General features: G+C 40.9%; 1 protein-coding gene, 3 non-coding genes and 1 pseudogene across 4 annotated transcripts in view; 2 read left to right on the forward strand and 3 right to left on the reverse strand.

Moving 5' to 3' along the window:
* LOC134749674 (dynein axonemal heavy chain 10) overlaps window positions 1-17,361 on the reverse strand; it is a 76,658-nt gene that overhangs the window by 14,641 nt on the left and 44,656 nt on the right. The window contains exons 52-77 of the mRNA XM_063684692.1: window positions 17,047-17,304; window positions 16,109-16,268; window positions 14,999-15,097; window positions 13,983-14,106; window positions 13,569-13,753; window positions 13,015-13,107; window positions 11,701-11,853; window positions 10,970-11,125; window positions 10,466-10,636; window positions 9,891-10,079; window positions 9,366-9,492; window positions 8,449-8,558; window positions 8,221-8,346; window positions 7,755-7,932; window positions 7,207-7,337; window positions 5,979-6,121; window positions 5,567-5,659; window positions 5,393-5,495; window positions 4,786-4,983; window positions 4,507-4,651; window positions 3,845-4,062; window positions 2,613-2,818; window positions 1,783-2,057; window positions 1,309-1,552; window positions 962-1,109; window positions 137-272 (exon numbers count right to left, since the gene is read on the reverse strand). Coding sequence (XP_063540762.1) covers window positions 137-272; window positions 962-1,109; window positions 1,309-1,552; window positions 1,783-2,057; window positions 2,613-2,818; window positions 3,845-4,062; window positions 4,507-4,651; window positions 4,786-4,983; window positions 5,393-5,495; window positions 5,567-5,659; window positions 5,979-6,121; window positions 7,207-7,337; window positions 7,755-7,932; window positions 8,221-8,346; window positions 8,449-8,558; window positions 9,366-9,492; window positions 9,891-10,079; window positions 10,466-10,636; window positions 10,970-11,125; window positions 11,701-11,853; window positions 13,015-13,107; window positions 13,569-13,753; window positions 13,983-14,106; window positions 14,999-15,097; window positions 16,109-16,268; window positions 17,047-17,304 — 4,169 coding nt within the window. The remainder of the gene's footprint in view (window positions 1-136; window positions 273-961; window positions 1,110-1,308; window positions 1,553-1,782; window positions 2,058-2,612; window positions 2,819-3,844; window positions 4,063-4,506; window positions 4,652-4,785; window positions 4,984-5,392; window positions 5,496-5,566; window positions 5,660-5,978; window positions 6,122-7,206; window positions 7,338-7,754; window positions 7,933-8,220; window positions 8,347-8,448; window positions 8,559-9,365; window positions 9,493-9,890; window positions 10,080-10,465; window positions 10,637-10,969; window positions 11,126-11,700; window positions 11,854-13,014; window positions 13,108-13,568; window positions 13,754-13,982; window positions 14,107-14,998; window positions 15,098-16,108; window positions 16,269-17,046; window positions 17,305-17,361) is intronic.
* Window positions 11,208-11,326, reverse strand: LOC134749789 (5S ribosomal RNA). The gene has a single exon (XR_010128514.1). It is a non-coding gene; the product is annotated as a 5S ribosomal RNA (ribosomal RNA).
* Window positions 13,807-13,925, reverse strand: LOC134749797 (5S ribosomal RNA). Its single transcript, XR_010128521.1, has one exon. It is a non-coding gene; the product is annotated as a 5S ribosomal RNA (ribosomal RNA).
* Window positions 14,825-14,897, forward strand: Trnaa-agc (transfer RNA alanine (anticodon AGC)). The gene has a single exon. It is a non-coding gene; the product is annotated as a tRNA-Ala (tRNA).
* Window positions 16,459-16,577, forward strand: LOC134749790 (5S ribosomal RNA; annotated as a pseudogene).

Genomic DNA, 17,361 nt, shown 5'->3' on the forward strand with positions numbered 1-17,361 from the left:
GAATCGGAGAAGCTTTACTCGCATTTTTCGCTCACTAGGTCAATTGAAAATCAAATTTTTTATAATTAACTATTTAAAATGGCATACGAAATTAAAGCTACCTGTGATTTAAGACGCCTAGGTACTACGCACAAACCTTTTATATTTTTCTCCAGTACGTTGTCCACTACCGGATCTATGTATTCGTTGACGTCTTGGAAGAGTACTGGCATTCCATATTTGATGGCCATTTCTAACTGTCTCAGAAATTGTGGGTCGTTGAAGGATAGAACCTGAAGTAAGCATTGTTAATTTAAAAAAACCGGACAAGTGCGAGTCGGACTCGCCCACTGAGGGTTTCGTACAAATTTCACTTATTTATTTATTTATTATAAATTAAGAGTTATCAGATTTTCCCTGTACTTGTCGTGTAAGAGGATATTACATGCCAAATTTCATTGTTCTAGGTCAACGGGAAGTACCTAGCCTATACATTTTGATTCCCTTGAGAGAGTCGAAACAAACGTTTATTGCGGATGCGGCATAAACAGCTGTATCTTTTTTTACGGTAACTTTGAAGTATTTTTTTACTGCTTCAAGGGACTGTAGACCTTAGTATATGGTTTTAATTTCAACTTGATACATTCACTCGTTCCCGAGATTAAGGGTCTTGACAGATAGACGGACGGACAGACGGGTATAAGGGTTCCGTTTTTTCCTTTTGAGGTACGGAATTTTAGGGTTACAACAAATCTGTGTCTTATTGCGGTCAGCTGGTCATCCATCCAGGTACCTACTGTATAACTTTAAAATTAACTTCGATGCTCAGTCGAGAATATTGGTAGACTTAAATTTGTGTTTACCACAAATTACTGCCTTCGAAATTGTGAAGACCTGCTAAATCCTGCTACTGACGTTTGTATTGGCAGAAGAAGGCAAGCATCTATGAAAACAGGTTACATACTAAAAACATAGAGGGTACCTTGAGATTATTTTTAGCTTCCCTTTTCTTGATCCACGAGAGAGCCTGTGTCTGAGGGTCAATGCACAGTGGAAATCTGGAAGCCCTCGTGGTGAGGATGCCGTTTTGCACCGACAACTCGTCTGGCGGTAAGCCCTCCGAGTTCCACCTAAAATGTATGTATGGGTTATTATAATTGTGAATTTCTTAAAAAAATAGTCAATTTGTGTTTGTAAGCCTGTAATGGTCACACATACGGATAGTCGTACACTGAAGAAGTTTCATCAGGTCATTTCATCAAATCTGCCGTGAAATACGTGTCATAAAAACAGAATCTATATCTATAACTAGAACACACAGGAACACACCCGCTAATTTCCACCTCATTAGTCAAATTCTTCTCCACAGTAAACGGTAGCGTGAGCGGTATTCCTCTCTCCGTGAGATCCCCGAACCAGTCCTCGTAAATCATCGTCGCGCGGAACGAAAAAGAGAAAGGTCCGGTGTAGCAGAGGAATGAGGCTGACAGCAGACAGTTGCCGATGAGACGGGACTGTTCCACGTACAGCGCGGCTAAGTCTATCGTCCAGCGTTTCTGTTCACTTGACAAGCCTGAGAAATAATTTATTTTATGATGTTTTTAATGTAAAATAGCTTCCTGAGACCCCGCGACCCCCGCGTGCAAATTTTTGTACATATTCCACAATCTTTCTTAAGGTTCCAAATTTAAAAACAACTGTTTGTAGGTCTCGGGAAGGGAGAGATGTTGTGGCGCGGAAAGAACTTTACAGCCTCGAAATAAACCCGTAAAGTGGCTCTAGGTATCCCCGACTAAATATTACCTGACATCAGTTTATCTGCTGCTATTAACCGCCTCATCATAATATCCGTTTCCTCCTGCAGCTCCTGTCTCCTCAACATGGCCGTATCATATTTCGCATTCAAGCCATCCAACGTTCTCTGCAACCTGTTGATCTCCCTGTTCAGGGACTCTAAATAGTTGATCGCTTCTGTGTATTCCTTCTCTAGTTGTTCCACTTTGTCTTTCTTCGGTTTAACTTCCTTGTAGACCGCGCAGTAGCCGAGTACGGCGATGACGAATTTAAGGAGGCCGTATCTATTACGAAAGACATTGGTAAAACGACATATAAACATAAGCACTAAGTTGATGCCAATTAACCTTAGATGCGCCTTTCCGTGAAATGTGAGTGCTGGCGTGGGCATCATTTTGCCGCCCATATTTAACATTATTTTTGTTTCAAATAATGGATTTATCAGTTTGCAATCATTTTTATGTGACAACTATTAGTAGAAGCAACAATTAATATTTTTTAGCCTTTATTTACCTTGACAAATGTACCGTGTCAACTAATCACAGTTTTTTTGCTGCCGGTAGCAAAATGCTCCTAGCGAGAGCACTCTAGCCTCTTATATGCCGCCCAGCCGCCTACCATATAAAATTATAGCTAAGGAAGTGTGAATCTAATTGTACTTTTAATTGGGTTGATTTTCATTTGTTATTTGAAAATTTTACGAGAGACGAAGTTTGAAAGTGGAGGTGGATTCCATTAAAACAGATTGTACATCGTAATGTACGAGTACATTGGGCTAGAGTTAAATATTGACAAATGTCTAAGTAATGATGGCACTGTGTGTAACAAGTTGTACAAACCCAGCCTTGCTGATCTGCTGCATGGTGTCCAACTTTTTGCTCTTCTTCATATGCGCCTTCACATCCTTGACCTGCTTCTGCGTGATGAGGTCGCAATTCATCTCCTGCAAGTTCCTCAGGAAGTTGGGGTCGGCCATCATGCCCTTCGCGCCTTTCCAGCTCACGTCCTTGATGCCGCGGATGATTACTACGCATTCGCATACCACCTGTAAATATTAGAATGTAAAACATCCAAGGTGTTCTTCTTAAAATAAATCGGCGTCAACGGATCTGCATTTGATCTTCTGGCCAAGGTGGTCTACTGTATCGATTGAAAATAATACTAACTTTAACCTTTGGTATGCTTAAGCATGATCAGTGCATCCAATAAGAGCAGCAATACATGATCATTGTCAAGAGGGCGCTGTTATTCTCATGTATGGGGTGACAGTTCAGTATAGTATGAAAAAATAGTTCCAGTGAAATTCCGCAACATGGCGCGTGATCATATCAGGCTGGTCAGGCTTTAGTTAAGTTTAGTAATATTCTGTTATACATGTTCTTGATGTTCTAGTGAGAGCTGTTAAGGAAATAAGTGAATGTCCTTAGTGTGTACAAAGATAGATATAACTCCGTAATAGATAGATACAGTCTAAGGAAAAAACGTGCCTCGAAAATCAAGAATATTTGATTCTCGTTCAGAGGGCGCTACTAGTTTTGGCCTACAGTCGAATAGATGGCGTTGACGGTTTCGTTTGTTATTTAACAATTTTAACGCATATCAGTGAAAGAACATGGGTCAAAATCATAAAAATAATTAATGCAAGTAAAAAAAAACATTTATCTATATTTAAATACCTATACATTCTATCGTATTTTTATAAATCTTCATTTTTAGTTTTAAAGTGTGTCGACAGATGGCAGTGAATTTACTGGGGTTACAAAATTGACTATGACAGTACCGCTCTAGTATAAGTTACTCTATGGTGTGTATTTGAAACATTGTCTCCTGCTCATTTATTTCATTTTTCTTTCCAAATAAATAAAATAAACATCAAACATCATCATTTTATTAGCTGGACTGCGATTGTGGATGGTACTTATTAAAGAACGCCCTGTGGTATCGTTCTATTTCAGAATCTTGAAGCCGCAGGCTATGACAACCTATATCTTTTATCGGCGACGGGCAATTGTTAGGGATCAATTACATCATCACATAGGTGGACTACTGTTGATATGAAACTACCACGTACCTGCACGGCCTCAGGCGGAGTGGCGAAAGATCTGATTTCTGTGATATCGTTCTTGTCCAAGTCTGCCAGAGCCAGCCTAGCGGCCTCCAGAGCTGGCATGGCCGCCGACAGCGCCTCTTCGGCCTCCGACTTCTCCTCAGCAATGACTACCTTCTGTTCGGTAATTTCAGCGCTTTTTATAGCTGCGACTTGCTGTTTGCTCACGGCGGCATCCGTTGCTGAAGTCGTTAAAAAAATTATAGTGGGAGGAAGGTTCAAGGATTTGCCACACTGGATGCGTTCTGCGGGCAGCGGTCAGGTCAAACTTCAACTTCAAAATTTGCTGTCAATCTTGTTCATACATAATGCGGGTTTGACCTGACCGCTGACCGCAGAACGCATCCAGTGTGGCAAATCCTTCAGTATTTTTTACGGGAACTTTTTAAACCAAATTCCCTATGCCGCAAATGTTTAAATTAAAGGAAAAATGCAAAACGGAATGAACGAGTCAACTGCTTCGGGCAAGATTCGAACTTGCAACCTTTTGGAAACCGGCCGAATCGTATGCCTTTGTCAAAAATTTGCTACTGAATCAATAACCTTGAAATTGTGAATTACAGTCCAAATTGTGTGGTACGGATATGGAACAAGGCATACGAAAGGCTACCGAAGCTTCTCCATACCGACTGAAATCTCCTTGAGCAAGACTTCGCATTCTTTCGTCTGCTCGGCCACGATGACTTTTTGGACAGCGAGCTTGGCATTTAAATCTTCTAACTGCACGTTTGCTTCCTCGATCTTCGCTAAACCACCGATTAAGCGCTCGCACTACAAACATATGACTTATTTATATCAATCGGAACTCCACTTTATTCAAATAAATTGTTACGCCTATCGAAATTTCTATCGAAACTACATTCATCATGCAATTTATGAAGGACTGAAATAATCCACTAACTTACCTGTGCGATAATGAAAGAGTCTTTCTCATTTAACAGCGACAAATAAGTAGTCAAATAATCCATATAGTGCTTCGGCGTGACGTAGTTGTTCCTACGAAGCCTTAGCAAAAACTCCACTGAATATCTTGCCACAGACATATGTACGTGAACAACATGTTCTACTATGATGGGACGGAACTCTTCAGGTATTTTCTCAACCTGGAATAAAGAAGTAGGTACTATAAAATTTTCGAAAAAAAAAACTAAAAAGCCAAAGACACTCCCCAACCCAAGCGGTCACCCATCCAACTACGACAGACGAGTGAGTTTCTTGGAGAAATGTTATCCTTAGCATTAACTGTATCGACTAGAAGAATAAAATAGCGAGTGTTTGTTTTTTGGAATTTTTAGTCGGTTCGATTCCCGGGCAAGACAAGCGAATTTAAAAAATCATTGAATGTAGTTTTTATTCTTTTTTTAAATAAAATAATTTTGTAAAATGAGCTAACTTAACATTTTAAGGCACTTTCCCTCTTCCACACTGTAGATTCATAACTCATAACAGTCATAACATAGCTAGGATTTAATAAACAGACGAGTATATACTGTGTGAACACGTGATACTTACATCTGCTAAGAATACATTTGCTACCGCCAACAAAGCTTGCTTTGGCCACGGGAACTGCCAATCAATAGTAGTATTATTCACCAACCCAGGAAAACTTCGACATCTAGAGACAAAATTATCGGTTAGTTTCTGCTGAATAATGACTGACTGCATGAATGTAAGGTAAATCTTTACCTGTTACGGAGGATGTCACCACTCGGTGACATGGAGAGAACTACGTGGAGGTTATCAGCGCATCTGGCACAGAAGAATGCCCACACGGCGTCTCTGTAAGGGAATTGAAATTAGATGAATAAAGGCTTTCCAGTAGATTAAGAATCAAGCAATCCGATTGTCCGTTGCTGTTGTTTGCATTTATCTATCTTCTATGAGTACCGATGTGCCGACGGACTGTTTCCAAATTTGCGAAATTTCCACATTGAAAAAAAAAACTTTTTTCGTATGGAAATCGCAATGTTTAATTTCCAAAATGAAAGTTTCCCTTGTTTCCTGTAAACTTTTTTAAGAATTTTTACAACTTATTGGATTGTTTTCTCAACTTGCATATCTGTATTTATAAGATTGTTTTGTTATAATATAAACTTACTTGGCAACCCCGTATCCAGCATCCGCGCTCGCGTTTCGCACAGAGTTGATAATGGCATCCTTTTCATCGTCACCAAAGAGCGCCGGTATCATGCCAATCATCAGGATGTTGTTGATGAACTCCAGGAAACCCTCCTCCAGGATCTGATTGACAAAAACAATTTCTATAATTTATTCTGTCACTTATATTGTAAGGATCGACACGTGATAGAATGCTTTATTAGGCCGCGTACTGGACGCATGCGACCGGCGGGGCGACGAGCGGCCGTTCAAAGCCGTTCATACATTTGGTCGAGCGCAAAATGTAGGCCTTGATCTGAACGTGGTGGTTAGTACGTTACACATAAGCCTCTTAATCCTGAACGAGCTTAAAGCGGGATTTACATTACGAAATTAGTGGCGCGAAATTAAAGTTATAAATTACACGTGAAACTGTTGGTAAAACTACTGTCACGACATTAATTTCACGCCACTAATTTCGTAATGTATATAAATTCCGCTTTAGTGTCGTAACATTCACAGTATCGCATTGACCACGGCCCTACCAGCATCGAAGCTACACGTCCGCACAGCGCAGGCACTTTCGCGACACTAGTTTTTCACGTCGCATTTACACTACGAAATTAGTTGCATGACACTACTTAATTTCACCAAAAAATCGTGCAGGGCACGAAATTGATTTGCTTTCATGAAATTAATGCATGTATTACGAAAATATTAAATTACACATGAAACTTTTGGTAAAACTACTGTCACGAAATCAATTTCACGCCACTAATTTCGTAATGTAAATCCCGCTTTAGTTAGTCACACACGCACGCCTCTCTGCATCCTTCATGCGTTTGCGGAATATACTGTACTGTATACTGTACTGACTGTACTTTGGCCACATATCACGCCGATGATCTAGAAGAGCTCATTATAATCGGCAAGGTGTATGGTAGCCGATCAAGATCTATCATCTTGAATAGACAAGACAATAGTCCGATCTGGTCTTCAATATGGTGTCTGGCATAAGACACTAATTCCCAGTAGTAACACGAGCCACGGAATGAACGCTCCGAGAGCTCGACGATGACGCTTGACGGCCATACATTAGAAACAAATGCATGGCGGTGTCGAGCGTGCACGCTGGAACATGCGTTTTGTGACCGAGGCGTAAGGAACCGACTTAAGCAGGAGAAAGGAAGTAGTATTAGGCTGAGATATCCACACCATCGACTAATTACCTGGGCAGCCATAAACAGGAACACTGTCTTCTTGTTATCCACTCCGAGCTGGTTGTACAACCGCTTCATGTCATCCTTGAACGTGTTCTCGTTGTAGTTGCGTGTGATCGTGATCTCGAACGTCTCACAACCTGACAACAGTGTTCAAGTTGAAGTCTGGATGTTGTTGGATGGTGTTGCTTTCAGTACATATCAAAAACGAGGAAAATGTTAGAGGTTTGATGAGAAGAGAAAATGCGAGTTCCGGAATAAGCATCGATTTTGTTCTTGCTGAACCAAGCTAGATTAGATTTTGTAACTATTATTTCAAACAGTTGAATGTAAATCGAACATGCCCATGTCTTTTAAAGATAGAATCTACTTACCTGTAACCAGATTTGACTTATAAACTGTTCTGTTTGGTTATCAATGTATGGAGACAAATTTCGATGATTTCTCCGAGATTCATAAGCATTCGCTGAACATACATGGGAGGCACTTTGGTCCTGCATCATTTTCCTTCGTTTGATCCGTACGCAACCTGACACCCTGCTTACGTAGATACGTACCCGCAGCAAAAGCAGCCAGCCGGGCAATACTCTTCTTGCCCGATCCACCTACGCCGATGATCATAGCGTTGCCTCTGTCCATGCGCAGGATTCGATGCGTCCGCGTCAAATGTTCTAGACAATCTTCGAACAATACGACAGACATCTTGCCGATGCGCTCGTTGAATTCATCCAGGATCTGTCAAAAGTTAAAATGGCTAACTGTAAGCCACCTAGTAGACATACATACAAATAAATAAATAGTAAGGGCTCGTTCCCTCGTACAAATAAGTACTTAGTAAGGGTTTTAAGAATATTAATTTCTTGTCTGTGGATGATATCTATAATTTATAAGGATCCTGGCCGAATTTTCAATTATTTTTCTAGGACGATTTTGCCATTTTTGAAAATCAAAAAGTCAGTTACGAGTAGTAATCCTACTTGTACCGATACGTAATTATTACAATGAAGGTATTGTAACCTTTACCTCTTGGAACAAGAAGTAAACGGCCTCGTAGTCAAGCAGATCCTCATAGTACCGGATCTCCTCTTCATCTAAAGCGTTCCTGTAATCGCCGAACAGCAAGGGGTCCCGTTCCACATACTCTTCCAACTGGAACAGTAAAACAATTGAATGCATAACTCCACTAATTCCCGAAGACTCTCCAGGGGTACCCGCTAACCCCCGGAAATACGTTGGTTTATTGGTACGTACCGTCAACTCTCTTTCCTGCTCCTCCTCCACTTCCTCTTCTACGGTTTCGTCCGCGTCTGCTGCGGCGGCTTCTTCTGGTTTTTTCTCCTTCACTATAGGGTCGCCAAACTCTACAGAATCATTAAAAATTTACCTTGTAAGCAAGTTGAACCAATCACAATCAATAATCTACCAGCCAATAAAAATATGATATAATAATATGTTTTATACCTAACGATTTGTTGAGGTTAACTCCCTTTATTAGGTATACGAATCCTGTCGACAGTCGAAAGTGACAAACGAGTAAGACGATATAATTAATACTAGTAGTTTAACTAAACGTGTTCCTTAGTCTATTCTATATTTAATTTTTCTTAAAATAATATTCCTACACAAAAAAAACACATGACCCAGACATTCGGCCATGAGGGTTTTGTGAGGGTTTTTCATTGACTGAGCAACTGAGTCATGCGTGTTTTCACGAAATTAGTGGCGTGAAATTGATTTCGTGAAAGAGTAGTTTTACCAACAGTTTCACGTGTAATGTAGTAGGTATTTTCTTAATGCATGCATTAATTTCATGAACGCAAATCAATTACGGGCCCTGCACGATTTTTTCGTAAAATTAGTGTCAACCTAATTTCGTAGTGTAAATGTGACGTGAAAAACTAGTGTCGCGAAAGTGCCTGCGCTGTGCGGACGTGTACTTTCGATGCTGATGGAAGTGATGGAGCCATCACTGCATGCGATACTGTGAATTTCAGGACACTAAGTATTTCACCAAATTACTTTCGCATTCCTATATCGAAACTACCTTCGTGAAACTGATTTCAACATGCATGACATTAATTTCGAAATGTAAATCCCGTTTTAAAATTAATAAAATAATAGACTATAAAATTGCTTCAAGCACAAAGTCGAAGCGCCGAGTGTCTTACCATCTAATTCCTCCTCTTCCTTGACTTCCTCGTCAGGAACGACGATCTCCTCCAGCACCACGGGCTCCTCCTCAGGAAAGTACTTTACGATGTGCTCCTTCATGTGGGTCCGCATCAGCTCATTGTCCTGTTGGTTTTAAATGTAGTACCTTGTCAGTATAAGGTTTAATAAAAGGGGAAGATTGTCTATGAAGTGGTTACTATAAGATTTGCTACAATACGGGACAAGTCGTGTCAGGCTGAAGATGTAGTGGAACTTAACTAGGGTATGCGATGGTATGGTCCATAGTTAAGTTAAAGGAACTCAAAAAGTATTCGAGCCCCGAATATTTACTACTCTCATCGTCTTCTTTGGAGACCGGGTTTGTGACATTCTACTCCAAGATCTCTGGTCTGGAATAACCCAGTTGAAACCGTGACGTTTTAGCAATATGAGAAATGTTAACATTGTTAACACTACACCACCGGTAGCCGAGCCGGTAGCTAAATACCTAATGATGTAGCGAGTTCTGAGAATAATCACACCTGCATGTTGATGAGTCGATCACATATGACTCGTGTGAACTCATTGCGCCAACACCGTACCATGGCCCGCTTCTCGCTGAAGTAGTTGGGGTGTGTAAGCAGGAGGCCGGCTGCGATGCGGGACAGGTCACGCAGATTGAAGATGTAATGGAACTTGGCGGGGGTCGGTGGGAGCTCTACTATTATTATCTGTAATCGTATAATAATGAATATAGTTCGGTAGACGTGTTTTCAGGTTCAGTAACTCCAGAAGGTCATCCTTATCTGGCGAAATGGCAAATGCATCGCTAGTATCTCTTGCACTCCAAGTTAGCGAGCCTTCCTCAAGCGTTTGTCAGATAAAACCTTCCGTAAAGCGAAGCGTTTCTTAAGAGGAAAGTGGACGACCATTCTTCAATAAAACGTAGGTCCAAAATTTTCTCTTTGGATATGAATATTATAGAAAATATTTTGAAACAATTTTGATGTATAATATTAATTAACCACAGCTTCGTTCGTTTGACTTTTCTCGATGTTCTAATAGGTATTATTAAGAGCCTCCTTTATTTGGCTCTTAACTCGAGAATAGAATGTACCTTATAGAGGTCCAACGTCATTTGAACAAGTTTGTCGGTGATTTCCTGTATTTCTTCTGGGAAGATTTCGAAATGCCCCGCAATGATGGAGGTGTAAATATGACGGAGGGTGCTTTCCGCGGGGAATTGCAGATTGTACACCGAGAACATGGAGATGAAGCGGGGATCCACCTGAAAGCGACCGAAAAACCTTTGGATTTTGTGTCTTTCTATGACCGACAAAGGAATACTAATGTAGAATAAATCCACGTAACACTTATGCCCTTTTACACCTAAGCTGAGCGAGACTTGTCGCCTTTTTCAGATTTTACTACATATATTCCGAATCTTATTCCATTGTCTATATAAGGAATAAGTTACCGGAGAATTTTAGATCTGAGTGTGCCGCTGAAAAAGTTAAATTAAAATACCTATCTAAACTTCAATAGAGTTTTGTATGGAGTCCGGTTGTGTCGGTGGTCTAGTCATTCAATTTGCTAATATATGCATATTTTGTATACTTACGTCGTTTCTGCCACCACCAGCTTTACCCATAGCAGCAAGGAAGCCTATGTCCTTGAGATTCTTCCAGTTCAAGTCCTTGCCTCTATCGTAGAAACCTTTCCTCTCGAAGAGTAGTTTTAACAATGCAATGGGCTGTTGAGTGCCGTATGTGTCCACCTGACACAAAATGATGGCATTAAAGATCACCGAAACAAGTAATAAATAAGAAAATACGAGAAAAATGAAAAAAAAAGCAAAAAGCCAACGTCACGCGGTGTTCCCAGGCGGTCACCCATCCAAATACTGACCGCGCCCGACGTTGCTTAACTTCGGTGATCGGACGAGAACCGGTGTATTCAACGTGGTATGGACATTGGCAGGATTGTTGTTGAAAGTTAACAATACTTGGTCCATGACAATACTAAGTAATTTGATACCTAACAAGATAATTGGTGTCACATTATAAAATGTTGAACCTGGATACCTATTAAATTATATTTATTAGGTTTACCTATACTTGCCAACTTTACAATCTCATCAGCAAACTAATTACAACAATTTAAAATAATTATGTACGTCAAACTTAAACACGTTTACTTTTTACCCACCCTCTTAACATCTTAAATGTTTGTGGGTGATGCGAGTTTGATGGGTATATTGTCAGTTGTGTTCAGCTTATTTTGAACACTTTTCAAATCTGGTCTGGCTGCATCTGCTGACGGTACATAGACAAGTGTCAAGCTACAACTTACAATAGGCATGTTCATGTCGTCTATAAAAACGAGCAACTTCTTCCCGACCGGCGGGCCGAACGTATCTTTAGTTCGTTTTTCCACCACCGACTCCAAGTTCCTCTGTACGTCCATGGACGAGGTTCGAGAGGAGAAGTTCATCTGCTGGATCAGCTGTGGATGTAAGAGTAGGTAAATGAAAGGTTATTTATATGAAATCTTGCTGTCACTGTCTCACTATGCCTCAATATAGGGCAAAGGCAACTCAACTCACCTTACAACAGATCGCATACGATGCGATTATTGATACATTATTGGGGACTGAGATTGTATGGTGGATCCCGGGAATTTCTATTCAAAATCAGTCGGAACCGGGAGCAACGAATAGGACCAACGAACGAGTAGGTCCTTTTTATTTAATTTATTTATATCACAAAACATAATACAAAGAACTTAAATGTAAGATGCGCCACAAAAACTTATAAAAGTTTATGCGTGGTGAAAATGCATCACTTCGCTCAAACTGCATGTATCGGCAGTGATTCGTTGCAAAATCCCTTTCCATCGGGTGTTTAATTCGCTCGTTTAATTAACACCTTCGTTTCCAATATTTCACTTACCCCTCTCTTTACACCTATGTACACCTACTATTTAAGGGTAGCTATATAACTTTCTAAATTCCCGTGATTTTTACTTTAACCTTTTGGACGCCAATGACAGATATATCGGCACCGCAGGTCCAACGCCAAAGATGGATTAATCCGTCACAGACATCAGAGCAACATAGACCTATACTTGCATGTGCATAAAGTTCAATTTCAGTTTTGCCACTTCGGTGACGTGGCGTCCGAGTGACAGTTTTTGTGTTTGACACGGCGTCGAAAAGGTTAAGGAAACTAAGCAACTTGGATATCTGACTGAGTCTACATTACATTGTAGTACCTATACATATATATTTTTTTTTTTTTTTTTAGCCTACTAAGTGTCCCACTGCTGGGCAAAGGCCTCTCCCCTTGATTTCCACGACTCCCGATTTGGTGTTTCCTCCGGCCAGTTGTTCAGGAAGCTGTCCAGGTCATCCCGCCATCTCCGTTTGGGCCTGCCCCGTCCACGTCCCTCTACCGGCATCCACTTGGTTGCTAAGCTAGCCCACCTCTCTGGATGCATGCGATGGACGTGACCGGCCCAGTCCCATTTGAGCCTAGCGGTTTTCTCGCCTACGTCAGCGATGCCGGTTTTTGAGCGCATATATTACTCATTTAAATTTTCAAGCCGTGGCGCCGTAAGAAAGCGGGGTTAAGAAAATTCGCGGAGGCAAATTATGAGATAACTCACGTATTTTTCAGGAGGCAGACCTCTCAAGTAATTGCTGATGATGGCAGTTTTGGAAGTTCCCGTGTCACCGACGAGTAATACGGGCCGTTCCACCTGATGCGGAATTCAAAAATATTACTTACTTGCGACCCGCCCCGGCTTCGCACGGGTAGTTCAATTAATTTACACAAAACCTTTACAAATTATACATTTATATACCTTCCTCTTGAATCACTATTTAAAAAAACCGCATCAAAATCCGTTGCGTAGTTTTAAAGATCTAAGCATACATAGGGACAGACGGACGGACAGACAGCGGAAAGCGACTTCGTTTTATACTAGATGATACTAGGTATGTAACTATGTAGTGACATACATAATCGATTCAGTTTTTTATAAAAAAAATCATAAAGGTCACAGTTAATTTTGAAACAATGTCAAGTAATGCAGAGAATTATAATAAAGGATCCAATATAATCTAGTTAGTTTTCCCCTAATTTTCATTTTCCTTTGGACTGCTGCCAGCTGCTATTTTATTGCACACAAGTAAGTCAATGGGTCAAAAGGCAACTCACACTCTCCATAATTTTAATTAGCCACGTCATCCGTAAAGTGTCAACGGTCGGGACCAATATACCCGAGAACCTCATCTCCCTGTCGTGGACGTACTCCGGTATAAGCCACTCCCACGCCTCCCAAGTCAGCGTGGACAGCTCCAGGCAGTAATCGTACAACGTTGGGAAACCCATGGGGAAATGTTCTAAAAAAATTAACAGATGAAATATTATGCAAAACTAAAATTAAAAAGCAAAAAGCCAACGACACGCGGTGTTCCCAGGCGGTCACCCATCCAAGTACTGACCGCGCCCGACGTTGCTTAACTTCGGTGATCGGACGAGAACCGGTGTGTTCAACGTGGTATGGACGTTGGCGAGTATGTTATTGAAATTTGTATTCACTACCGTCATAGTACTTTAGAAAAAACTTACTAGTAGTAGCCTTCTTTTCAACATTATCTTCAACAAGCATCATCGGGCACGCTTTCTTGACATAGTTGTCGAAGTCGAAGCGCCCGTCATCTACTATTGCGGCTCCCAAACTGTTGTACATGGACTGTAAATGAACGTTTTTTCCTTAGACTGTATTCATCTTATACGGAGCTACATAGGTCAAAATCAGAAGTACCCCTGTCAATGCCACGCCTATCGCTAGGACGGATCCGGGGGGGAATCTCTCTAGCGTACGATACGTATCTCTGTCGCACTTATATCGAAGAGTGATATAAGTGCGACAGAGACACGTATCGTACGCTTTGGCATCTTGGCTTGGCACCTAGAGAAGCTCCCAATAGGGTGCACCGACGGTCGAAAGGACTCGTAACATGGGTGCGCAACCGGTCGTTGTGGAGATCTTTGCAGTAGTGAACGTCCTACGACCGTCCGACGGCGGCGTTCTTTGACTAGGCACGTATTTTCTTTCCTTTTCATACACTACCGTAGATATATACTAATCCTGTCTCTTTCACGCAAAGGGAAACCTTTATAAAAAGCGCTTAAAGATAAGGGTAACCCTTATTAAGGGCTAGCCTTATTTTTGGTTAGCTTTTCGGTAAGGGTTAGTCAAAGGTAGGGGTATGAATGGGCTTGCAGTTCAAAAGGGAAAGTCTTTCAATGTGTTAGCCGTGTTTAAGTGTTGCCCATTGAAAGGGTTTTATCGCGGAAAGGGTTGTCCAGTCCCTGCTTTGAACGTCAAAGACTTCATATGATGCGCGCGGCTACAGCCCGATATCAACTCATGGTTTAGAGCACTAATTTCAACTTATCATTCAACCGGGGGTGTAGCTCAGATGGTAGAGCGCTCGCTTAGCATGCGAGAGGTACGGGGATCGATACCCCGCACCTCCAAATTTATTTTTTGCATTTATTTTTCGATAAATAAAAATATTATGAATATTAAAATTAACGTTAGGAGATTTATATTATATAAAGACCAAATTAATACATACCACCATAAAAACACACTCGACGATAGATTTGTCCACTGGGTCATTAGCATTTTCTCTGTTTGGCAGCAGGCCACTTATCATGTAACAGAGTTGCACGACCTAAACGTAATTTTAATTTATTATTATTTAATAACACTATTAAAATACACAAATGAAGGCGGTTAAATATCATGCAACACAAGTCATGACTATTGAAATAAGCGTCATCTATCCCTGACACGCTAAACTACAACAGCAATGAACCAGTTACCATATAAAACTATATTTGAAATAAGCGCCATCTTTCGCTTATCCTTTGAACTGCAACAATGGTTTGCTAGTAGAGCATAATGGAAGATTGTTAATTATCACCTCGTAGTATAGATGGCGTGAATGTCAAATGTGTTTTATATAATGTTTAGTTTTGTTCTCGTGATATAGATGGTGCGAATATCAAATTATGATGTATAAAAAAGCTAAACTATCTTATCATTAATCTTATTAAGGCCCCGTAGGTTCATGTTCTTCTCTCTCTCCCTCTTCTCACTCACTGAGCGTAAGCGTGAGCAAGATGGATGTGCGTACTCGGGACCGCGTATATCATATTTTTAGAATTTAAATTGTTTTAACAAATAATTGCAAATAATACGTAATCGATGAGTTCCTTCGAAAACAAATTGCGCGTTTTTATAAGCAATTTTTTTTTTAGCTTTTGTACATCAATTTTTACAAATTTTTAAATTGCAGTTAGACCTGTGTTCGTAATTTTTTCTCAAGCGAAAGTGAAAAAATATATCAGGATTCGAATCGTTGAAGTCACTAGAGAAAATCCTCAAGGTAATTAAATTTTTGGCAACCGTATTGTGATCTAAAAAAGCGGTACTATTTTTCAAAAATTCCGCTCTGAACCCACGCCACCTTAAATATTAAGAACATAGGTACACACACGCAATAACAACTTAATATACTCAAAGCTATCCTTACACTAGAGTCTGCCACAAAAGAGAAAATCGTTATCTGCCTCTCTATCGCTCTTGCATTTTCGAGCGATAGAGAGGCAGATAAAGAAATATCCATTTTCGCGTTAAGGCCTCTAAAGCTCTTAAAAGGTTTAAATTAAACAAAATATACCAGATTAAGTCCAGTTTGAGGCACAATGGTCTTCAGAGGCGTTTGCTGCTGCAGCCCAAACAGTCCAAACACTATGTAGTTTATGGCTCCAGCCACGTAGTGATCGAAGAGATCCTTTAGCTGATCGCGTTCTTCTTCGTTGTTGCGGCCACGAAGCCATCTTAAGAAATAAAAACCTTAATATCGATATATCAGTAGCTTGTTATCATCGTATCCATTTCTCTCATCACGCATACACGCCCTTAGCCAGTAGTGAATTAATGTCTCCAATAAATAATGTATGAAATGCACATGTAATGAAATAACTAAACGTGTAGTAGCGCTGGATTATAAATTTCGCCTCTGCTATCGCCAACGTCCATACCACGTTGAACACACCGGTTCTCGTCCGATCACCGAAGTTAAGCAACGTCGGGCGCGGTCAGTACTTGGATGGGTGACCGCCTGGGAACACCGCTTTTTGCTTTTTTTAAGTATTCTTAACCCGTGGAGCTGGAGCGCACCAGTATCACAGTAGTAACGCCTATACTAAAAACCGGCCAAGTGTGACTCGGACGCACACACGAAGGGTTCCGTACCATTAACTATAAAAACGGTCACCCATCCAAGTACTAACCCGCCCGACGTTGCTTAACTTCGGTCAAAAATCACGTTTGTTGTATGGGAGCCCCACTTAAATCTCTATTTTATTCTGTTTTTAGTATTTGTTGTAATAGCGGCAACCGAAATACATCATCTGTAAAAATTTCAGCTTATCAGCAGATCACGAGATACAGCCTGGTGACAGACGGACAGACGGACAGAAAGACGGACAGCGGAGTCTTAGTACTATGGTCCCGTTTTTACCCTTTGGGTAGTTTGGGTACGGAACCCTAACTAGTAGGTATAACACGTGTGATACCAGAGCGCTCCACGGCTTCATATAAAATATGTGTTACCTTTCCCAGTAGGGTTCATATCCAAGATTTTTAGGGTCGACGAAGACCATTCCTGCCCTTGACACAGTAGCAGGACTGGCATAATTCAAGTCGCCGACTTCAAAAAGCAGTGCGCAGTACGAAGCCAACCGTATACGCTCGCCGTTGGCCAGGGTTAGTAGCTTGTTGTCGTCCATCACGGAGTTCATGTTTTCGATCCAGAGGGCGTCTACGTCGCCGTCAAAGAGCGAGTAGCGGCGCTCGCCTTCTTCTGCTGGTCTATAATAATAAAAAAACATTTGTAGGTAGGTATCTAAGACAAAGGAAAAATCTACA

This window comes from Cydia strobilella, chromosome 18 (genome assembly GCF_947568885.1).
Source record: "Cydia strobilella chromosome 18, ilCydStro3.1, whole genome shotgun sequence".
NCBI lineage: Eukaryota > Metazoa > Arthropoda > Insecta > Lepidoptera > Tortricidae > Cydia > Cydia strobilella.